Below are 25,174 nucleotides of genomic sequence, written 5' to 3'. Positions count from 1 at the left end.
TATGAGTCTGTACCAAATTTGCCGCAAATTGCATTGGGTTTGAATTAAAAAACAAGCATCTCTTGTTAAATCCCAGGTTGGCTTTTGTATCAGATCTGCGTGGCATATGTTTGTGAATTTGAACCTATATTTATTTTAGTAAAATATAAAGGTCATAGTTAATGCAAAACCTAAAAGGTGGCCCACATATTAACATTGATGCAGTCTTACAACTTGGAAAAGCATGCCGTACAGGAGTTTCGCATGGTATTAGAAAACGACATACATTTTTTCTTGCTACAAACAGTGGGGCATATTACCAAGCAATAGCGATAATTATCGCTATTGCTTAGTTTGAGACAAAAATTTACCGCTGAGCTGCGGTGATTTTTATCGCAGATAAACCTTGGTATTACCAAGGTTTATCGCAAATGCGATAAAAATCGTCCGCAATGCATGAATATCGCTGAAAAGTCAGCGATATTCATGCATTACCGAGCTAATGCTCTTAGCCATGTTATCCACCTCCCATTGGATAACATGGCTAAGAACTGCTCAGGGCAGGTGTTAGCTTTTGGAGATATTCGCGCTTAGCGCGAATATCTCCAAAAGTTGGTAATAGGAGATAGCGATGTTAGCGACTGTTTCCAGTCACTAACATCTTGGCACGCCCAATTTGCATGTCATTAGTGATAAATATCACTGACATGCAAAGTGGGGCCCAAGATGGTCGCTATCTCCTACTAGCTGTCGCTAACTGGTGTTAGCGATAGCTAGGTAAGAGGGAGATAATTTTATCTCTGCTTTCTTGGCTTTTAAAGCCAAAAAAGCGGAGATAAACCCCCTTGATAATATGCCCCAGTGTTTGTGGCAGTATCGGAGAAATCAAACGTAAACGCTTGACTTCATATTCCCTGGTGGTCCAATGGATTTAGATTTCATTTTTTACTGGAGAGGGAGATTGCGCATTCACAAAAAAGAGGGCCGACCCATATGCTTCAACATTTACTAGTGGCCGCAGCCACGATCCAAGAGCAGGAAACAGTTTAAGGAAGGCATCGCAGGAAAAAGGCGATTGTTCCCTTTCCAACACTCCCTCTCTTAACCCTGGAGAGGCTGTTTTTTAGGCCTAAAATCCCCACAGGTACTCTAGAGAGCTCTCACCTGCTTCTTCGTCACTCCTGTGGGGATTAGTAACATAGCAGGCTAACATCAAATGTGGGCATGAAAAGGGGTTGGGGCTGAAGCTGAAGTGATTTGCTTTGGCCCCACCCTGTCTTTTAAACAAGCATTTGCTATGCAATAGGTTTTGCAAGTGCGAGATTTTGAGGTATTGGCATTGTAAATGGCAATGCCTTTTATTTATGTGTTTAAAAAACCTGCTATACGGCAATAACAAATATGGGCGGAGAGTGGGAGGGGCTTCCAGTGCATTTCCTAATACAGCATGCCTGCGCACTGCTGCTAGGCTCAACTTAAAAAGGAAACCTCCGGTGCAAGCCACAAAGGACTGGGCCAAGCGAATCAATCAGATAATGAAACTGAAGTGGACAATCCCCCAGGAAGCGGTATGGAATCCATCCTGAAAACAATCCAAACTAGTCTTCAAGATATTAATGGCAAACTCGATCACCTCATGTGCTGGGTGGACAATATGGCGACGAAGCTGGATCGACAAGGTGAGAGGCTGGATGAAGCTGAGAATAGATTGTCGGCGGTAGAAGTCCAAGCGCATGCAAGTACCTCGAAATGTAGCGGGATGGAAAAAGGGTTGGAAGTAATAAAGAGCAAAGCAGAAGATTTGGAGACACGATCGCGCCGCAACAATATCCGTATTGCGGGTGTTCCTGAATCAACCAATACAGGTCGTATGGAGGCATATGTGGAGGGCCTCTGTCGAGAAATATTTGGGGAAGAACACCTCTCCTCGATTTTTATAGTGGAGCGAGCCCCCAGATTGTTGGCACCTAGACCACCTCCAGGTACACTGCCCAGACCAATAGTGGCCCGTATATTGAACTATCGGGATCGTGACTGCATATTACGAATGGCGAGGGAAAAGAAGCAAGTGACCTACCAAGGTAACCAGCTGGAATTCTATCCTGACTATACCATGGCAGTGCAGCAGGCGTGCAAAGAATTTGCAAATGTCAAGGCGAAATTAAGAGGTATGCAGGTGGAATACGCAATGTTATACCCAGCGTGATTGAAGGTCACCTGGGATGGCAAACCCACGATTCTCCCAACTCCGAAGGCAGCTCATGACTTCGTCAAGAAGATCACTACCCAGCGCAAAGGAATGGAAGCAAACGGATCAAGCGCATGCTTCGGACTAGGCAATCGGAGACATAAGGTCGCCTGCGTCAAGAATACCAGCAAATATGAGAGCTGTATTATGGACTTCTGGTGGGTCGACATCTACTCTTCCGTGGCTGATTAGCCTAAACTGCTCCCCAGGTGGTAAGTTCTGTACTATTGGATAGCGGGGTTGATTTTTTTGTGGCCACTGAGCAGCACTATACGTGGTTATGCAGCAAACGACAATGGACACGTTACCTGGGGGCATGCTCTGCTTTCACAGTTGACCTCCTTTTATTCTACATCATTATTATGCACTTGCATTGCGACACTGCTACATGGGAGCGTAATATGTGCTGCGCCGCAAAACTCAACCTGTGACACATGACACTCCTAATAGTGACTCTAAGAGGGCACATGATTAAGCTCTGACATCGAAATGCTCGCAATCACTATGTTTAATGTTACAAACTGTATGGACCTAACAGGTTCTGGCCTACAGAGCGTTGCATGGTGGTAACATAAGGGATTGGAGAATTGCTGCTTACCGTCGAGGATATCTATACAGAAAGGTTGGGTTACAGCATAATCTTGGTAATGATGGTGACCTATTATGCTGATTGCGTGTGATTTCATGGTGCATGCATACTTCGGGTACTACCGACTGGGGTGCTGGAAGTATTACACTCTCTATCACCGGGAGGGATTTCAATTGCCTCCAACTAGGCGGGTGTAAAAATGTCTGTGACCATTAGATATGTACATGTCTCTGCAGAATCTGCCCATATGCAGTAATTGGTGATAATGTTAACGTAACAATAATTCTGTTCAAACTGTGATTCATAAGTACTGTGCACTAATTGCCTATGACTCAACTATGATCTGTCCACATCCATAAACTGGATGGTGTTGTACACCCTAGGCGGACCCCTACATGATTACTCCCCACACGGTTTATGAGTTCTTTGAAATTTAAGGGGGGATATGGCTTCGGCAGGATTGGGCTGCTGATGTGGGTTGGGGGAGGAGGAGTTGGGGACAGGTTTTTGTTAAAGGACCACAGCACTTAAGAGGCATTGCTGAAACCCAGGATGAAATGTTTATGTATATTGCCCGATTTGTATATACACAGTACTGGATCTGCACATTGGGAGGACAGCAAACACACAACCTCTATGGACTTATGACTCACTATCTATATCAGCCATGATGAACTGCACACCGGGTAGACTTTCCTTAAACATGCTCGCATGGAACATACGTGGATTTACCAATCCGAAGAAAATCAGGCAACTTTTTGCATACATGGATAGGTGGCATATTGACATTGCATTGCTGCAAGAAACCCACATAGCCCCGTACTCTCATGCCCGTTTTAGCCAAAAATGGGCAGAAGCTTCTCATCACTCCACATACTCTTCTTATTCTAGGGGGGTCTCAATACTGGTAAAGAGAGGTACGAATTTTAAAATCAAAAATGCTATGTCTGACACCCAAGGGCGATACCTCATTATAACGGGAATACTCAGGGGAAACCGCGTAACACTTATTAACACGTATGGGCCAAACACTGACGCCCCCGACTTCTACCACGAGCTATGGCAGCACCTGCATGACTAAAAGGGCTGTACACTGATATGGGGAGGAGATCTAAATCTAGCTTTGAATGAGCAAATAGACAGATCTGGGACAATGACTGAACCACACAGAAAAGCACGGGCTAAAGTCCTTGACATGATGGCTGACTTGCAGTTATATGACATTTGGAGAGCGAGGCACCCAGGGGTTTGCAAAGCAACACACACGTCGGCAGCACACAATAGCTGGTCCCGAATTGATTACAGGCTAGGCTCTGAAGAAACACTATTATGGTCAACAGACAATAAACATATGACTAAAACCTTATCAGATCACAATCCCATCGTGCCGACCCTTAGCATACCACATTACAAGCCGCCTTCTTATAGCTGGAGGTTTAATGCCACTGCCCTTACGGATTCAGTGTACGCGGACACTATAGCCACTGCAAATAGGAACTATTTTCAACTGAATGAAGGCTCAGCAGAGGACCATAGTCTTCTGTGGGAAGCTTTCAAAGCAACATTGCGAGGGGTCTGCATAAGCACCATGGTGGGGATCCTACGTGACATTAGGACACAATTGGCAAGATGCGAGACGCAGCTAAAATCCCTAGAACACCAATACGAATTAACCCAAAACAAATCTATACTACGGGAAATACGAAAGACTCTCACCGAATATCAATCCTATGCTGAGGATGAGATCAAATACGTCCACAAACGTCCCAAAGCCAGAGCCTTTGGTGAAGGAGGCAGACCAGGAAGGGTGCTAGCTGCCAAAATTTGTGGAGGGCGGGGATCCCTGGCGGTATTGCAAATTTGAGATGAGACAGGCTCCCTCGATACTGATCCGATGGCTATTATACAAGGCTTTATAAAAACATACAGTACGCTCGATAAATCACAGCCAACTATATCATCTGCTGAAATATTTAAATATCTCAAAGACGTAACCATTGCTTGACTTTCAGACACGCAAAGCGAGTATTTGTCACTCCCAATAACTGTAGAGGAGGTCTCCGAGATAATTAAATCATTGCCGAACGGAAAAGCCCCTGGACCCGATGAGTTCACGTGCGAATTTTACAAACAATACACTGACCTATTGGCTATCCAACTAGTCCAGATGTATGGTAATGCTTTCGAGAAAAATATACTCCCGCCAACTTTGCGAAAAGCAATGGTAATAGTGCTCTTAAAGCCAGCTAAGGATCCAGAGCTCTGCGATTCATATCGACCTCTATCACTCATAAACGTGGACTTCAAGATCCTGGCCAAGATACTTGCCATGAGATTGCAACCCGGTATGACAAATCTGGTCCTTCCGGACCAATCCGGTTTTATACCATCCAGAGCTACATCGCACAATACTCGCACATTGTTCGCTCTATACCACTATTTAGTCCCTAACACCAAAGCCCTGGTGGTCATGTTAGATGCCGCCAAGGCATTCGACTCCATTGAATGATCTTATCTCATCACAGTTCTTAACAGAATGGGCTTTCCCCTGATATTCACACAGTGGGTTACACTTTTGTACACAAACCCAGTGGCTAGAGTTCGGGTGAACGGATGTGTCTCCGACTCAATTGATATAGAACGTGGGACAAGACAGGGTTGCCCCTTATCCCCATTATTGTTTGCCTTGGCACTGGAACCCCTTGCTTGCAAGGTTCGGCAACACCACCACTCCTCTGCGCTGCAGTTTCCAAGAAGACCCCTACACATTTCGCTTTATGCGGATGACATGCTGCTTTACGTTCGTGACCCCGAGAAACATTTAGCGCCCCTGCTGCGAGAGTATATTAAATTCGGAGGACAATCTGGACTCCAAATCAATTGGGACAAATCCTCTATTATTCCCCTCACTGACACTACATCACCACACACTACGGAATTTCCACTAGAGTGGCAGGATGACCCCATCAAGTACCTAGGAATATGGTATCACAGAGACCCAGAAATTGGTATTAGGACTAATTATGGAAGGGTGTTATCATCAAGAGAGGATAAGGTGAATCGCTGGATACAACTGCCGCTGTCACTAGCTGACCGTATATAGCGATTGTCAAAATGGTAATACTCCCCAAACTCCTTTTTCTATTTAATAACATTCCAATTCCCCCTCCGAGAGAAGTTTTCAAGCAAATATTCTCTGTAGTGCTCAGACTGATATGGGCCGGCAAACAGGCTTGTATTGAATTGTGCACACTGACGCTGCCATATTCCAAAGGAGGACTCTGCGTGCCGGATTTTCTACTATACTATCTATGTGCACAGGCACAATATGCCGCATACTGATACCACAAGATGCCATACATGACACACACGGCTATAGAAGAAGGGGATGCAGCGCCAATACCATTAACTGCAATTATCACGCATAAACGGCTACCCTTACATGATAAGGACATTAATGCTATTAACCCCACCAATGATGCATGGAAAAAACTAGGCCAGATGGCACACAAACTCCCACTATACGCGCTAGCTCAACCATTAAATTTTCACCCTGACATATCGGTTACTGGTGAGGAGGTGGGCATGGGCTTATTACATCTGGTCGGTTTGGGTACATTAGGAGACTTATATCATAATGGAAAATTCAAAACGCTACAGCATCTTTCGTATATACAAAATCAGACGCTTATGTTTCGCTTTACCCACTACAGATTGAAAGAGGCGATCAAAACATTATACCGAAACTATCCAAATGAGCCGATGCAAATCGATTCGTTACAACTGGTACTGACCTCCCCAAACACCTCACGTATAGTGTCTCGCCTATACACTGTAGCGCAAACTGAAACAAATTGCAATACCCACAAGGCCATGGAAAGGTGGAAGTTGGTATTAAACGAACCACTGTCGGAGGAAGATTGGCAGACGACATGTCATCTGATTACAATGTTAACGCATTGGTAACGGTAATTTAAGACTTGTGCATTTCAAGTATCTGCATCAAGCGTATTACACGCCTGTAAAGCTGTACAGATATGGGCTGCGCTTAGAAGCAAGTTGTAAAAGATGTGGTCACGATCAAGCTGATTTCATTCACTTAGCATGGCATTGCTTAAAGATACGTTCATATTGGGAGCAGGTCATCTCAGTACTGGCAGAAATGGTAGTTGTTGACCTTGATTGCAGTGCACGGGTATGTCTATTAGGTCTATTAAGGGAGGTTCGAGGTATGAAACGCAAGTTCTGTGCGGTGGCTTTATTACTCGCCAAACTGTGAATATCCATGTGTTGGGACAGCAAGCTAGCACCAAATGTTAAGCAATGGATCAGTGATATGTCCTACTGTCAGGACACGCTGCGAACATTCGAAGAGGAACTACCTGCCCGCTCCAGACCAAAGGACTATTGTTAATATTTAACACATTACTTAAGTGCAAACCCGATTATTTAGAGGTATCGTTTATATGGGTCCTCCGGCTCCTTTAATGTAACCTGTGTATCTGTGCAAACTTCATATGCTTTTGTAATTCATGTCACTTGGATGACGAATGCTGTAGTGTACTGGTCCGTTTTGTTTTACTGTATTTGAGATGTATATTTTGTAAAACTCAATAAAAAGATTTATTTTTAAAAAATAATATAATATTTTTTTTTTTAACATCATTTGTTCTGATCCATACAATCATTTAAAACAAAATCTCACTGCTGTTTTTATTTGTGGATTTGTTTTCAGGGCTACAACTCACAAAAGGAGTTTATTGCTGCACAAGGTCCACTCCCTCACACTGTTTCAGATTTCTGGCGAATGATTTGGGAAAAGGAGATATATGCAATTATCATGCTGACAAAATGTGTTGAACTTGGAAAGGTACAGTACAGAATGTTATGCAGTATTAACATCTTCATGTTGGACATTCTGATTTTTTATGAAACATAATTTTTCATTGATGTGTCTTTGACTGCAGATGTATTTTTGTAAAAAATATTCAGATCCATAGCAAATTGGTTTAGTAAATGTAAGTTTGAAAGGAGAAGTGTGAGGAATTCGGTTTTTGGTTGAGTGAGTAAAACCCTACTCAAGCAATTGTCACAATCCTTGCCTGGGTGAATCACTAAAAGTCAATATATTACCATATGCTTAACCCTCGGGTAGCTTGTCACAAATCAGTCAGACTTAACTTAGAAGAAATATTTAAAATGTTTATGCAGCATCGAGACAGTGTTATAATGAAATCACCACACAAGAAAAATCCCACACTTGTTAAGAGAACTAGAGTAAATTTAAATAAATTATCTGAAGCCAGATCAATACAAATCCACTCAATTCAACTGGATATATGCTGTTTTATAGATTTAGATAAAAGTAGTGCCTAAAGGCACAAAGCACCAACTGAGGGTATCTGGTCACTCTGGACCAGGATAAAGTCACAAGGTCAGCCTCACCATGATGGAGCACAGGCCAGACACAGGACCAAGTTTTGCCCTCTGAGGATTGTACCTTATGTCCTTAGTGTTTGTCTTCTGAGCGGCATTGCTTTGTGCCGCTTCGGGTTATCAACCATCAGTTCCAAAGAAGTCATGCAGAGCATTACGTTGTTCTGTGCCTATTCTGATGAGCTGTGCAGCTCAGCTCTGTACATTAACCCATCCGTTGCAATGAAGTTGGCAGCTGTGCATCGAGGCATTGCGGGTCATCGCGTCTCTTCACTTCAGATTTGGTGGAACCTTCAGTTATCCCAACAGGAGGTCTCTTGGATGCCAGCCAAGGGCCCAGGACCTGGGGAGGCACCACTTGGGGATCAGGAACTGACTCTTGCCAGTGCACTGATAACTTGTCATCATATAATCCCAGCTGTGGGCCATAGCACTGCATTTCAGCACAATCCAAGGCCCATCTCACAATGGACTGGTTGCATTCTGCTTCCTGGAGCTACATTCCCCTTAACGGGGTGATTAAACTCATCAATTATCATCTTATGCCCTTGACCCATATCTCGCATACCTCCACTTTCTTGCAGGCCTCAAACTCGCCAATATCTACAACCTTTTACAAACCACCACAGTCTATATGCTACAGTCACTGCCCCCATTCTGAACTAATTCATCGTGCTCCTTTTTCTGCCAGCTTTCCAGAAACAAGCACTTCATAAACACATTTACAGCCCCTATCTATCTCTCACCCTGCCCCCCATGCACAAACAGCCCACCCCCTCTGCTTCTCTTACATCTGAGTACTGTTCATATGCCATCAGTGGACAGTTTCCTTGTTATGTGGCCTCCTCAAAGTCACCCAGCATCCCTTTTCTTTCTAGTCCATCTCACTTCTTCCTACCTTCCTCAAAATCCTACACTCTTTGCACTTAAAACCTACCACCTGTGTCCCATCATAGTTCTTTGCTCTTACCCCTTCTGACACTCAATGCTTCAAAAACATCATTGAAAGTATGCCTCTAAATAAGACATTCTCCCAAGCGGATGCACACACAAATCTTGCCTGAACTATAATCTCTGGTGGTGCTGCTGAAATGACAGGCTTCCTACTGTCTGTCCCTTTCATTCCGACAAAACCTTCCAACCATTCAGATCATACCCCAGAAGCTTTTGCCATTAAATTCTGCCATCTTCCCCCGGGATTTATTTTCACAAGAACAAGGGAACCCAAAAGGTATATCATAGGGACCTTGGGCAGTATCAATTTACAAAAGACAATGGTCCCTATATGTGGAACGGATAGCAAAAAATAATAATCATACACCTAATAAGTAGTATCATGTTTCTTTGTCCAGCCGGACAAGAATTTTATTTTAAATGATCAAGTTCCTAGAGGGAGTTTTAAGACCAAGATAACAAGTGGGCACAGCCGTGACCCACAACATTTAAGACAAGACAACAAAGAAATGGCCAAAAAGGCAAAGCGAAAATCTGTCTGTATACTATTGTTCAGTTCTACAGACTCAATCTCTTAAACATAACCATACCATTGCATCAAACAATATAGCATTCATCATATTGCATATGGGGTTTTTGGTCGACGACGTTTCGATGCCTTTTTAAATTATGACATCATCATCAGGACAAGAATTATCAGCATTATTGTTTTGTTCAACAATTATTAACACAATGCCTATTATCGCATTACTTTACATGAAGGAAATGGGAGGCAAGGGGGAAGGAAAAACAGAAATTGCATATAAGTATCAGCATGTAAGGAACAATTTTAGAAATATGGGTGACTTGAGAATTGCGGCGAGTGAAAAACCATGCATATAGCTGAGTGAAGTCGATAATCGGCGAGTGAAGGGGATGGTGGTATATGTGAGTTCCAGGTCTCTATTACGATCAATAGCAAGTGAGGGTGGAAAATACTATTCACGGTTACTCGATCGTTCCGGTGATGAAAAGGCTAAGTCGTGAAATTTTACTGTGGCTAAGTTCATTGATGTGTCAATAATCGCGGGCGATGGTACGTCGTGAATGGTGTGAAACAGTTATTGTGGCTAAGTCATTGCTGTGGCAATAATCGCGGGCGGTGGCAGGAGAAGGAACTAAGCATGGGCGAATTTTGCGAATCTCGCGTTCGCGAATTTTGCGGATTTGCGAACTCGCAATCCGCAAAATCCGCGAATTCTCGCGAATTTGCAGATTTTTTTTTTGTGTTCGCACGGGTTTCTGCCAGTTCGCGAGGGTTTTGTACAATTTCGCAAACGCGAACTTACCTGTCGGGTCGCAAGTTTTGCGAACTTGTTGTTTCTACTTGTCCAGCCTGTTTGGGACACTCTTCTTCATCACTGCCACTCTCTGTCACCACTGCCACTCTCTGACTACTCATGCCACCCTCTGGCCCACCCATGCCACCCTCTGTTTCATCACAGCACCCTCTGGTTGTCCAGTGTACATTATTGTGGCAAAGCAAAGCCCACCTTCCCTGCCTCGAGTGACCTGAATTAATTTGGGGCTGATTAATGTGTCACAGAATATTTTTTTAGCTGGCACCTGCTTCCTTAGTGCTTCCTGATTAGTGATCTTTTGCACTTGCTAAGTGCTTTCATTGTTGCAAAATTAGCTACAACACCTGCCCTGCCCCAACTGACAATAATGAATTAGGGGCTGATTAATGTGTCACTGGATTTGAACTTCCAGCCTGGCTCCTGCTTGTCTGCCTTAGCTGTAATTCAGGACCTTTGTGTAACTATTCTGAGGGTCAGAGCAGGGTCATATAATAGTTGCAAGTAGGCAACTGAACTCTGGAGGGGCCCCTCAGGAAGCAGTACAGGAAATGGCTACTAATGATGAGCTTGAACTTTTGAACCTGGTAAGTAGTTTCAGTTTTGCTAAAATCGTATTTCTGCAATTTAGCGCTTATTCGCGGGGCGCGAAGTTGAACTGGGAAGCCGCAAACTCACGCGAACAGTGCGAGCAAGCCATAAAATCCGCTGCTCGCGGATTTGCGGATTTTGCGGGAAATTCGCGAATCTCGTGGATTGCGAATTTACCGAAAATCCGCAAAATCCGCGAGCGTAACGGATTTTCCGCCCATGCTTAGAAGGAACCGAGTAACCTACATGTTGGTTTACTCGCTGGATGCCTCGTTCTGGGTTACTGATGAGAAACCGTGGGGCTATTGGCATTCTGAGGAAAGAAAAATGTGACATTAACGGTACCGGTCTTTTAATAAAGGCGGGGTGCCGGATCGAGGGTGAAGGACACAGTTACCTTTCAAAACAATTCCGGGGCTTCCATCAGGGTTGTATGGAATTGCCAGGAGTGGAGCTCGATGGCTCAATCTAAAAAGGAGCGGGCGGTTAGATATTTGCATGTAAAAGTATCAGGGTGCTCCAAACTGAGTTAGCGGCTGGCGAGAGTTACTCACTTGTATTGGCAGGAGCACTGTGGCTAACACGGCAGTCTGATGGGAGTGAACTTCCGAGCAACCATGCGAGCTAGGTAATCAAGCTTCATGGTCTCTAAAAATCTATGATGGACTTACTGTGACTAGGTAGAGCAGTGCGGCGGCCATATTGGAGTGGTGAAAGCCTCATGGTCTCTAAAAATCGATGATGGACTTACTGTGACTAGGTGGAACAGTGCGGCGGCCATATTGGAGTGGTGAAAGGGATCAGTGTGATTGTGTAAAACTAATAATGCAGCATGCATTAACCGCAATATGTGACTTCTTTAAAAACAGTTTAAATGATAGAAATGACATATAACTGAGATTACAATAAGGAGGTCCAGTCTTCAAGACGATTAAGGCCTTTTCTGATACTGTCAGTTTTTAATATACAATGCAGTTCCTCTTTATTGAGCAATTGGGAGAGATCCGCTCCTCTTGGAGGTGGTTTGATGATAGAAACAACTGTCCAAAGTAATTCATCTTCGCTGTGGCGTTTTTCGTGGAAATGTTCAACTAGTGGTGCATTGGCCGTGTTACACCGGATCCTGCTTCGGTGTTGGCCAATTCTTAGTTTTACTTTCTGACTTGTCTGCCCTATATAAAAAAGCATGCAGGTACAGAAAATTGCATATACCAAATTTACAGAGTTACAGCTGGAAAAGTATCTTCGGTCAAATTTGATAGTACCATATTCAAAAGATTTTCCTTCAATAGTAGAGTCACAATAAATGCAATTCCCACATTTAGAATGGCCAGTTGAAGGTGGGAGACCCGATGCATCATTTATAGTCGTTTTTAGGGGTTGTGTAGGCAGGGATGCTTTTACTAGGTGGTCTTTGATGTTTTTGGCCCGTTTGAAAGCGAACATTGGACGTTCTAGTGTCAGTTGACCAGCATTGAGGACTGGCCAGTGCTTGAGCACACTCTTTCTGATAGCATTGGAGACTGGGGAAAATGTGGTGACACAAATGAGTCTATTCTGATCTTTTTTCTCCTTTGGTTCCAGGCGGGTATCCCTTGGGCAATACCAGGCTCTTTTTAAAGGGTGGCGCACTAGCTTACGAGGGTAACCTCTGTTCCTAAGTTTGCGGCTGAGGGTTTTAGCTTCAGTAAAATAATCCTCCTTGAAATAGCAGTTGAGCCTAATGCTTAGGAACTGGGAGAAAGGCAGGGAATCACGCAAAGCTTTAGGGGGATGGCTACTGTACTCAAGAAGAGTTTTGCGTTCAGTAGGTTTTCGGTGTAGAGTGGTGGTGAGGCGACCTTCTGTGTTTGTTATTTCTAGATCTAAGAATGGGATGCTCTCTTTACTGGTAGATAAGGTATATTTGAGACCTCCACTGTTGTTGTTGAGCCAGTGTTGGAAAAGTGTGAGGTTATCAAGTGATTCAGTCCAAAGTAGAAAATTGTCGTCAATGTAACGTTTCCACAATGTGATACCATTGTGGAAAGGATTGGACACATTCAAAATACTGTTGGTCTCTAAATGATCCATGTACAGAATGGCCAGGTTAGGGGCAAAAATTGCTCCCATGGAGGTACCCCTAATCTGGCCATAAAACTGTCCTTCAAAAAGGAAAAAGTTCTTAGTCAGGCAAATTTCCAGTAACTGGAGGATAAAGTTAGATGGGACACTGTGAGGACGTGTTCGTGTCTCTAACACCCCTTCAATCACACGAAGAGATTCGTATTGGGGGATGTTAGTATAAAGTGATTCCACATCCTGCGTACACATGGTGCTGGATAGTCTTCGATCATATTAATCATAGCCATACTGTCTTTGATATAGCATGTGGTATCTGGTACAAATGGCTTGATAAAGAAGTCTATATAGTGGTCCAATGGTTCGAGGACTGAACCACATCCAGATACTATGGGGCAGCCTGGTGGAGATTGTGGGTTTTTATGCACTTTCGGGAGGCAGTAGATCACCGGGATGCGGGGATATTTAGTATTAAGGAATTCAAATTCCTTTTTAGATAGGAAGCCTAGGTCAAGTGCCTCTGAAGTGACTTTAGCAATCATGTCCTGAGTTTCTGCAGTGGGGTTGCGAGGAAGTTTACAATAGTGTTCATGGTTGCTCAATTGACGCATTATTTCCTCTTTATACAGGTTGATATCTTGGACCACGATGCCTCCGCCTTTGTCGGCAGGTTTTATTATTAATGACTGGTTGTTTTTCAAGGAGGAAATGGCATTTTTCTCTTCTATCGTGATGTTATAAGGTATAAAGGACCTCTTGTTTTCCAGGTCAGTAAGGTCTTTTAAGATTAGTTTTTCAAAATTTGGTATCTCTGGCGGGATCATGCCAGTGGTAGGGGAAAATTTAGACGGTGGTTTGAATGGAGTGTTACCAGGTTTAGAAGGAGAGGGATTCAAAAGGAAATAACTATGGAGGCGAATTTTCCTAAAGAACGGTAACAATTCCACCTGTATATCTTGAAAATTGGGGCGTACTGTGGGAACAAATGACAGGCCTCTGCTCAATAACGAGACTTCAGTGCTGGACAGGCTATGTTCAGTGAGGTTAAAGATGGGCAGGAGACCGGTCTCTAAATCAGTGCTGATATCATTGGGAGTATGATCTGATGATGTTACCATCGGTAATGCTGTCTGCGTGTGAAACGTTCGCCTGGGGGGTTTACTGGTTTTTTCCATGTCCAGGATTCAGGTAATCCTAGCCCCTTCCTCGCAAGTGGGTCCACCTTGTCCACCCCTGTACTGTTCACCCGTCACTGTAAAATCTTCTCTCCCCACTATTTTTCCCTCCTGGATTTTTTCTAAAAAGCATGTCTGATCCTCACCCTCCATGATATAACTTAGAATATATCAATAAGATTCTAGGAGGTCCTTCTCTCCTCTCTGATACAGCAGAAACACCATCTGGGTCCAGCACTTCCCTAGCAGATGACCTAGAGAAACTGAAGAAAAAGGAGGTACGTCTACTGTTAATGATCAGACTTCTAACTGACTACCTCAAATCCAATACAATCCCATTAGGTTTACAAGTACGTAACGTACCGGGGGTTTTTACCAATAATCCAAAATACTTGAATGGTTTCAGCTATATAAGCACTACATGTTCCCGGCACTGGATGGTGCTCGGGATTGACATTGCTACTGAAGAGCTCCAAAAATTAAATACAGAAATAACAGACCTCGAGAAACAGATCAAGGATAACAACACCAGCTCTGAAACAAGTAAACTTCTTGAAAAAATCAATAAAACTATCGAAGATTTCCATAAAATTGAACTAAACAAAAAACAAAACAAAGTACGCAAAGATATCAAAAACTTTAACCAAGAGAGAACGTACCCCTATCTTGCCAAAGATTACTACACCACTCGCCCTTATAACGGTCCACAAAATCAAAGACCCTGGGGACGATTCAACAGGAGGCAACAGTTTGTTGGATTCACTGATAGCTCGGCTGATTCCTCTGGATATTCAGACCAAAGCGACAGCCCAGGCCCTTCTAACCGTCCTTTTTTAGAAGGGGGTCGGGATCAACCAAGGGGCAGAGGAAAAAACATTTTCGGTCTTGACATAGACCAACACTCGCTTTACTTCACTTCCCTCATTCAACATGGCGTCACCTTTTCTTACTAGTCCGCTTTCTATCTGCATGCACACGTGGGTAGCCGGTACTAATTTCCTCTGAGTTTGAACTTCCGTGGGGTTCCCGAGACTGAGTTGACGTTGTTTCAGAACAACCTTTTGACACTGTAAGTACTCCATATTGGGGACTTTGTTACCTTCTCGGCATACACGCCGGATTTACTTCAAACCGTATTTTAATCACTGTTTCACGTTTTACAGATATCGCGACTTAAGAGTCATGGATGTAATTTTTCCGTGAGTACTGTGCTTGCGAGTGCGTCACACCATGGGTTATGTTCATTTTTACACACGCCTTGGTGGTTTGTTACTTCCGTCACACTGTTTTCTTTACCATTGTCACTGAGGAGCATCATTTTCACATTTTGGTCAGGCACTTCATTTTTATACCATGAGTGTAATTATAACGTTCACAAATTTGCTTTATACGTTTGGCACTTTCTGTTTTAAGGAACTTGATCCGAGAGACCTTTACTCACCCTTCTGTTCTGAGTCTTGCACATGTGGTTAATGACACCTTGACTTGATTTGTGAGATGCAATTTTTGCATTATATGGGTCATATCCAGTGATACTTTGGCATTTTCCTTTTGTTTGTAGAGTTGTCCCCTGAGGAAGGGCTTGTCATCTGCCCGAAATGCATTGGGGAGGATTTATAACTGGATGATTTTTTTTGTTGGAATGAAGTTTATGCTTTATGGAACTACATTGAACTTTTTGATCAAGTATTAAATACTTAAGGAACCCCAACATTGTGTGGAATCAACCTTGATGAACTGTTTATAGACATCATTGTCTAACTTTTGAGCTGTGCGACTGGGTGCCTCCTTCCAAATGGGGGGAGCTTTGTATTAGTTTCCTTGTGCAAATAGGCCAAGAAATGCACAAGGGATTCATCCAGACCATATTTCAAAAGAGCTGTCCAAAGTTTCGATCTATTAACAAGATCGAAAGCAGAGGACAAGTCCATAAAGGCAAGATAAACTGCTGATCTACGTGCAATATTATACTTGCCTAGGATTAGGTTTAGATTAAAGCACCTTTGAATGGTTCCTACCTTATTGCGGAAACCTAATTGGCAGCACTCCAAAATACCATTGTCCTCGGTCCAGCTCAAAATCTTATTATATAAAATCCTGCCAAGGGTTTTTAAAGTATTGTCAATAAGAGAGATAGGTCTGTAACAGCTAGGTTGAGAGTGGTCTCCCTTCTTGAAAATAGGGACAATGATGCTTGATGACCAGGTACGAGGAAGAGGGGCGAGGGTAAGATTAATAAAAACATTTAAGAGGAGCAGTGCCCAGACCTCCAAGTTTGATTTAATAATATTGATGGGTAAGCCATCAGGGCCAGGTGCCTTATTCCCTGCGCTCTGAGTAATGCCACCTTGTACCTCAGATAGAGTTATGTCAACCATCGGTGGGTGGTACATCGCAGGTCCTTGACAGCGCCCCAAAAGGCATCACCCTTCCTTAGGTCAGCTGCTCTTGCCAATACCTCCCAGCGGTCTTCAAGAATCTCTGTTTTCCTTTTATTTATTGTCTCTCTATACCTATGTCTAGCTTCTCTCACTTCAATAGGACAATTAGGTTTGGAAGACAATGCCCTCTTCAATTCTCTGTTTGCCACTGAACACTCATGATTAAATCATCTGGGTTCCTGATTCAATTTCCCTGCGAGGTGCTGATAATAAAGATTTAGAGGCTGAACAAATCTTAACAAAATCACGGACAGCCTTGGGATAATGGACCATGTCTAACAGACATGAGTTAAAGAGACATACATTTTCTCAAACTAAGGCACGGAACACTTCCTTAGTATTAATATCTCCCCATCTGAGTCTGAGTTTATCTGTTGTGGAGATAGGTTCCTGTCACCACATTTCCTTTTAAAAATGGGTCGTTTTTCCAGACTCATGACAACCCTGATGGGGTTGTGGTCCCCTTGACTCATTGGGATGACAACACCCTCTGATAAACAGTCAGCGAGGCAAGGTGAGACAAAAAAATAATCGAAAGTTGAAGAACACCCCCTACCTCTGAAAGTTGGCACAAACTGGGCATTCAGTAAAAAATTGGGAATAATATCCATAACATTTTGCAAATTAGGAGAGCTCCACAAAGAACGCAATTCTGCACCCCTTTGGTGAGAAGTACTTTGTTCATTTGTCCTAATATGCGGAAGGGCATCGTTGAGCCCAGCATTAAAATCGCTGCCCAACAAGATGCCACCAACTTTATCAAAATCTTGCCTGGACTCCAAATTGGTAATAAAATTAAATAGGTCAATAAAATTCCTGTTTGGAGTCGTATTAAAATCATTATTATAAAAAGAATCTTTCCTTTTAAATAAAAGAGCTTGAAAATGTAAATTATCAGTTGGTATATTCTTAACACTCCCACCAGCAGCACTAATATTCCAGATAGAAAGGACCCCAGATGGGCAGCCCAATCTGGGTTTGGCATCTAAAATGTTATGGCTCTGAAACCCATCAAAATGCAGCTCCTTGGTGGCCCAGGTCTCTTGAAACATTACAATATCCTGCTGGTTTATTAAGCTAAGCCACTCAGGGTCTTCTATCCTTGACTGTAGGCCTGCTGTATTCCAGGACAAAACATTTAGATCATTGCCTGCCGCTGTTCTGGTTGGTCTGGATGAGTTATCATGAATAGTGGAAGGGGATAAGGGAAGAGAATCTCTTACATTTTCTGACAATTGAGCATGATGAATTCGTAGATGTGATTGTCAGTCAGGAATATCCAGATCTGACAAGACAGAAAAGCGGTTTGCTAAAGGTAAGATTACAGGCACTTTAGGATTAGGGCAAGTAAGGGGTTTATAAAACTAACCCAAAGTGAGAGCACAAATATCAGTACGTGGTACAAGTGTATGCTCTCATGAGGATAAGACATTATGGACCAACTGAGGCCTGCGAAAAGTATTGAGGATGCAGTCTCCCGTGATGTTTTTTGGGGATTGGCCAACACACCCCACTCTGCGCACCATTAAAATTTCATGTGGGTTGGAGGGGTGAAACCTTTGTTTCTTGAGCCAATCCACACACTTGTTCCGCAGATCGACCCATGCCTCCCTCACAGTGCCTGTTAAACAAGGAACACTTGCCAGAATTAAAACATAGGGACAAGAAGCTGGGGGCAGATTCAAGACATCCGTGTTAGAATAGTCACTAGGAAGCACCGGTCTTACATTAGCCAATCTATCCTTATGCCCAATGGCGTTAGGCAGATGGGTGCCCGGTTGTAAAGGCTTATGATGTCTAGGAAAGGGCTGCTCTTTGCAATCATGCAGCACAGGACCAGGGACAACAATAGGCTTTGGAGCAATAAGATCTTGGATTTTAGAACATGTTTGGCAAAGCTTAGCCACCTTAGTGTGATCGGTGGTTAGGGGAGGAAAACAGCCTCCAGGTCTCTCTGCGGCAGGTTCCAATGTAAACCAAGCGTTCCAATTGATCAAGTCTATCCTGCAGAGAACTAAAGTTCTTCTCAAAGAGTGCCTTTGTGTAACTCATCATGGTTCTCATGCTTGACTCCAAGGCATCCGTAATGTTATCCATTCTAAATGTAGATGGGACATCATCAGTCTGAGTACCCGTGGAAAAAGTGGTCACTGCATGTATAGGGAGGTCCACACTTCTTACAATTTTAGATGAGTTTTTGGGTTTTAATTTAGGAGGGGCAACTTGTTTCCGTTTTGCCGCAGGCTCTAGTAGTTTGTTTCGGGCCATGGTTTTAGAAGCACGCGCCCGGGTTGCGATTCTATGGCCATTAAGTGTGGCAATGAGGGGTGTATCCGTTATCTGCAGCGTTGGCGATGATGAGGGCATTACTTCAGGCAATGTCTGTAAGTTCGGCGTTAGGGAAAGACGGTGTTGGGGGATGTCACCCTGGTTTAGTGCATCCAAGGATGCAAGTTTTTCTGCAGTTAAGAGATCCAGGGACAGGCGTCGTTCGGTAAGCTCAATTTCATGCGTGAGTAAACTTTCAGCCCTTTCATCACTTGATGATGTATGGTAACATCATAGGGAGTTCTGTGGAGAGCAGTTGTAAGCTGAAGGTTACTGATGAGATGTATCTTGTTAACAGCTGAATAAACAAGCTCTACAATCAACAATTTAAGTGTGATTACTACACTTTTTATGGCGACGAGAGTGGAATTTTCAATGAGGTTTGTAGTGAATCTGATGTTGGATGCAAAAGTTTAGAATACAATGAGGGTGTGGTGGTGAAAAAAGAAAGTACGGATACGCCTGACAAACTGCATTGTGGTATTATCTTTGGTAAAACTGCAGTTAAATTACTAGTTGATTCGGGTAGTTTGTTTACCATTGTATCTGCAACTGTTTTTGAGAAACAACTGAAGGGGCGAATAAGTGATTTTCTACAATCTGATATAAAAGCAGTTGGAAATGGTGGGAAGAGAATACACAATGTTGGTATGATGTGGTACGATATTGTTTTTAAGGGGAATACTGTACATGGTAGAGTGTATATGTCAGAAGATAGCTCCAATTTACTAGGTTGGCACCATCAGAGGGATGTAAATATAATTCTTAATCCCAATAGTCAAGAACCTGTCATGGTTGTGGAAAGAGTACATGGCGTTGATACAGATTGGGGAGAGAAATTGATGTCTTCATTCCCGAGTGTGTTTACTGACAAATTAGGTTTGTTGGAAGGGTTCACGCATCGTATTATTTTAAAGAAAAATGCGGTGCCAGTAGTACATAGAGTAAGACCCATTCCATTACTTATGAGAGAACCTCTTCAACAAGAACTTGATAAATTACTGGAAAGTAAGACCATTGAGCCAATTGAGGCCTCCAAATGGCTCGCCCCCATTGTAGTGGCCCCCAAGGAAGGGAACAAGATTCGCTTATGCATCGATCTAAGAGATTTAAATAAGAACATTTGGGTGGTTCGGCAACCCCTTCCAAATAGTGGGGAGATGTTAAGTGCTATGAGTGGAGGTAAGGTATTTTCGGTATTGGATATGTCTGCCGCTTACCATCAGGTGAATTTACATCCGGAGTCGAGGGCATTAACATCTTTTGTTACTCCTTTGGGTGCCTTTAGGTATTGTCGAATGCCTTTTGGATAAGCTTCCGCTTCAGCGGTGTTCCAAAAGATTATGCACAATATTTTTAAGGGGATGGAGAAGATATTGTGTTTTCAAGATGATATTCTTGTGGTAGGTGAGTCTTTTGAAAAGCATGATGAGTTTTTGAATGAAGTGTTGAAGAGAATTGCTGAGCATGGCATGACTATCATGAAAGAGAAATGCCAACTAAGGAAAGAACAAGTGAATTATTTAGGGCACAAGATATCAGGTAGTGGGATTAAACCCAAGAATAGTATTGTGAAATCTATTGTTGAAGCTCAGAGACCTGTGGACAAAGATTTGTTGAGGTCATTTTTAGGCCTAGCCGAATACTGCTCCAAATTTGTGTCTAATTTTTCTGAGATGGTTTAACCTATGAGAGCATTGCTGAGAAAAGGAGTTGCGTTTGATTGGAGTGAGGATTTTGAATTGGCTTTTAATAAGATCAAGGATTCTTTCATCCGGGCACCTACTTTGAGTCACTTTGATGTCAATAGAAAAACTATTTTGACGACAGATGCTAGCAATGTGGGTTTGGGGGCTATATTGACACAATGTTAGGATGGTGAAGAAAGAATAATAGGTTATGCGTCACGTCGTCTACAAGGTGCAGAAAAATCTTATTCAGCTATAGAAAAAGAGGCCTTGGCTTGTTGTTGGGGAGGCATCACTTTAAGTTCTATCTCTAGGGTTTACCATTCATGCTTATAACAGAACATAAGCGACTCTTATATATTTATTTATTTATTCTTTTTTTGGTTTTTTTGGGGTAAGACGTTTATTTCACATTTCCCATGTTAATCACATCTATACGCCTACAACCATTTCAGGCTGGCTACATTCGTTTACAGCAATTATATGATGTTGTTTGGTGTACACAGCCCATCAGCCGACATCCATGGGACCGGCGGCGTTGCAGTGAATAGCACTATTACAGTTTAGCAGTGCATCTCATTCATTTTAGTGTGTCTATTTTCTTACATTTTTTTCTTATTTTTTTTTAAACCATTAAACAAAGAAAAGAAAAGACTATATCAGCTTTGATCACTGTATCACAGCATTCTTCCTCCTTCCTTTTAACGCTAAATACTTTACGTCTGTATCAGCTATATGGCAATCATGCATTTTCTTATTATTCGTCTCGGTCTAGTGATTGCACCTGCAGATAATCCCTCAAATACAACCAATAGTCTTTAGGGATTGATCCGGCCGGCAGTTCCTCCTCATACGTTGCTAGCGTATCTCGGCAATATTTTGAGTCTTCTAGCCAGTTTCTCATCTTCGGCCCCATTTTACCATTCCAATGCAGTGAAACCCTCCTCTTTGCCATTAAAAGTGCAATCACACAAAACTTTCGTTTCTTTGGTCTGAGCTGCGGAACTAGGCCCAACAAACAGACTTTGATCGTGCAGTCGAGCGTCACCTCTATCATTTCACTGATCGTTTGTACCACCTGCCCCCAGAACCTAGCCACCGAGTGACATTGCCATGCTAAATGTAAGAAGTCTGCATCATCTTGCTTGCATCGTGCACATCTGGAGTCTTCCCGCAACCCGTACCTGTAGAGTCTCTTAGGTGTATAGTACGTTTGGTGTATGTATTTATATGAATAATCCTCAGGTTTCCATTCGGCGTTAGTATGATAGTGAGCATGCATGTTGTTTCCCACTCTTCTTCCGACAGTGTTTCATCCAATATTTCGCACCATTTACCCCTCATCCCCTCAGTGTTCCCCCCAATGTCCCCTTGTAGGCTTGTGTATAACTTTGATACTAGGTGTGAGGCGGTGGGTGTTGTTAATACAAGTTGCAGTGGGGCCAGAGGTTGGGGCTCTTCCGGAAAAGTGGTATAGTGTTCTTTTACTGCTCTTTGCAGCCTATAGTAGATAAAGCTAAATAACAGTGTCGGATGACTAATATACTTCAAATTGTCCAGTGTTTGAATGACCCCGTCTTTATATATGTCGCCCATTTTGTCAATACCAGCATGTCGTAGCAAGTCCATTCCTACTTGTTCTTGGGTAACTGAAAGTGCCGGGTGATTTGCTAACGGGAGAGCTGGTGCGTAAAGCGGTAATCTCCCAGCTTTCTTACCCATCAGTCTCCACGCTTCTGTGGTGGTGTTTACTGGGTTTATGTCTCGCTCATGCAGTCTAATTCGCTTATGCGGCAATATGTTAGCTAACGGAATTGGGTTGGTATCACCCGTTTCCACCGCGACATGTGTCAGGAATGGGATTCTGTGGTACCAGTAATGCGCAAATTGCCTGGGCGCAGAGATAACAAAGATAAAGGTCTGGGACTTTGAAACCACCCTTCGCATATGGTAGCGTCATCGTTTGTAATTCCAATCTGGCATGCTTGCACGCCCAAAGTAGACTTAGCACCAATTTGTTAATATTTCGGAACACTTCTGCAGGAGGTTTGATGGGGATGTTGGTAAACAGATAAAGGAACCTGGGCAAAAGCACCATTTTCACGATTGCAGCTCTGTCCGCTAGTGATAATGGCAATTTATTCCATCGTTTAATTTTATCTTCTAGGGACGATATCACTCTAACATAGTTGGTTCTAATGAATATATCTGGGTCTCTGTGGAACTATACTCCCAGGTACATGGTCGGCTCCTCCTGCAATTCCAGTGGGTAATCTAGTGGGGATGGGACTGTACTATCTGTCAGCGCCAGGATGAGAGATTTTGTCCAATTGATCTGCAGCCCTGAATATTGACCAAACCTTATGTATTCACGTAATAAAGGGTTAAGGTGCTGCTCCGGATTCTTTACATAAAGAACCATGTCATCTGAGTATAGTGAGATGTGTATAGGGCGTGTTGGGAGTTGTATGGCAGAGTAGTGGTGGTGCTGCCTTATCTTGCAGGCCAAGGGTTCTAGTACTAGTGCAAAAAGCATCGGGAGAGAGGGCATCACTGTCTCGTGCCGCGGCATATTGCAATCGGCTCTGCGACGTGTTTGTTCACCCTGATGTGTGCTGACATATTTGTGTATAGCATTGATATCCACTGTGTGAATATTGGAGGAAATCCCATGCGCAGCAATACCGCGTGGAGAAAAGTTCAGTCTATCGTGTCAAACGCCTTTGCAACGTCTAATAGTACCGCCACAGCTTTGATCTCTGGTGCCAAATAATGACCTAGCACAAAGAGTGTGCGTGTGTTGTGTGTCGTCAATCTATCCGGAATGAAGCCGGACTGATCAGGCCTCACCAGCAGGGGCATAAGGGGTTTGAGCCTTGCCGCTAACAGACTTGCTATTATTTTTGTGTCCACATTGATAAGGGACAGGGGGCGGTAAGAGTCGCATTGTTCCTCATCTTTCCCTGGCTTTAACAATGCAATCAGCATGGCTTCTCTCATTGATGTCGGGAGAGTTTGTGCCTCATGCGCCGCACCATATAGCCTTACCAGATGCGGAGCCAGTAAGTCCGAGAATGTCTTATAAAACTCAATCGAGAACTCGTCAGGTCCCGGTGCCTTGCCATTTGGTAGATGTTTGATAGTGTCTACAACTTCCTCTACTGTTACTGGGCAAGCTAGGTACTCTCTATGAGCATTCTATAACCACGCTATTCTACATCCGCCATATAGGCCAGCATTTCTTCCTGTAGCATAGAGGGACGTTTCTCATAGAGCTGGCCGTAAGTAGCCATGAATTCACCCAGTATGTCCTTAATGTCTCGCGTTACTTTGCCCGCTCGAGTTTTTATTTTACTGATGTTTTGAGGCGCTCGTCATGAGCATATTTTCTCAGCTAGTGCTCTTCCAGGTCTGCCTCCCTCCCCATACACTTTGGCAATTTTCCACTTCGATATATATTTGAGCTCGTCAGTTGCAAATTGCTGATATTCTTTCAGTAACAATTGTATTTCCCCCAATATTGTGGTGTCCCTTGTTTGTCTATACCTTTGTTCCAATATGTGTAAGGCATGCTCCCGTGTTTTTAATGGCTGCCTTATATCTTTTAGGATGCCCGTTGTTGTGCTAATACATACCCCCCGCAATGTTGCTTTGAACGCTTCCCACAGGAGGCATGGGTCATCCGTCGTTGGGCAGGTGAGCTCAAAATAGTCCACTATAGCTTTATGTATGGCGTCAGTGTATAAAGGGTCCAGTAAAACTCCTAAATTGAATCTCCATGTGAAAGGGGGGGGGGCTCATAATGTGGTATGTCTACTGCTAACAGCACAGGGCTGTGGTCCGAAAGTGTTCTTGGTAAGTGTTTGATAGATACAGTCCATGATACCACCTCCTGTGTGCCTAGCCAATAGTTCAGCCTGGACCAACTATTGTGTGCTGCAGTTATGTGTGTCACTACTAGATCTCCTGGGTGGTTGACCCTCCATATGTCATTCATTTGTAAATCTACCATTGGGTCGTGAAGTGCCGCTCTCGCCTGTTTATGTGGTTCTAGTGTGTTCGGCGAACGGTCCAACCCATCCATCAAAGCTATGTTGAAATCACCTCCCCATATTATGTTCTCGACCTGGAAATCTGATATGATATGCCATAATTTTGCGAAGAACCCTGGGTCATCCGTGTTCGGGCCATATGTGTTTACTAATGCAACTTGATGATGTCTCACCATGCCTATTACAATGACACTTCTTCCTTCAGCATCTCTGTGTACTGTCGTGATCTCGAAGTGTACTCCCTTTCGTATTAGAATACTGACCCCACGTGAATAGGATGAGTAATGCGAGCTAG

The 25,174-nt window shown here is 43.3% G+C and overlaps 1 protein-coding gene across 1 annotated transcript in view; it reads left to right on the top strand.

Moving 5' to 3' along the window:
- Positions 1–25,174, top strand: part of LOC147733302 (receptor-type tyrosine-protein phosphatase eta-like) — a 526,406-nt gene that overhangs the window by 386,891 nt on the left and 114,341 nt on the right. Inside the window, exon 19 of the mRNA XM_086956289.1 lies at positions 7,552–7,686. Coding sequence (XP_086812415.1) covers positions 7,552–7,686 — 135 coding nt within the window. The remainder of the gene's footprint in view (positions 1–7,551; positions 7,687–25,174) is intronic.

This window comes from Lissotriton vulgaris, chromosome 2_1, assembly GCF_964263255.1.
Source record: "Lissotriton vulgaris chromosome 2_1, aLisVul1.2, whole genome shotgun sequence".
Taxonomy (NCBI): Eukaryota; Metazoa; Chordata; class Amphibia; order Caudata; family Salamandridae; genus Lissotriton; species Lissotriton vulgaris.
This window is presented reverse-complemented; position numbering and strand designations above follow the sequence as displayed.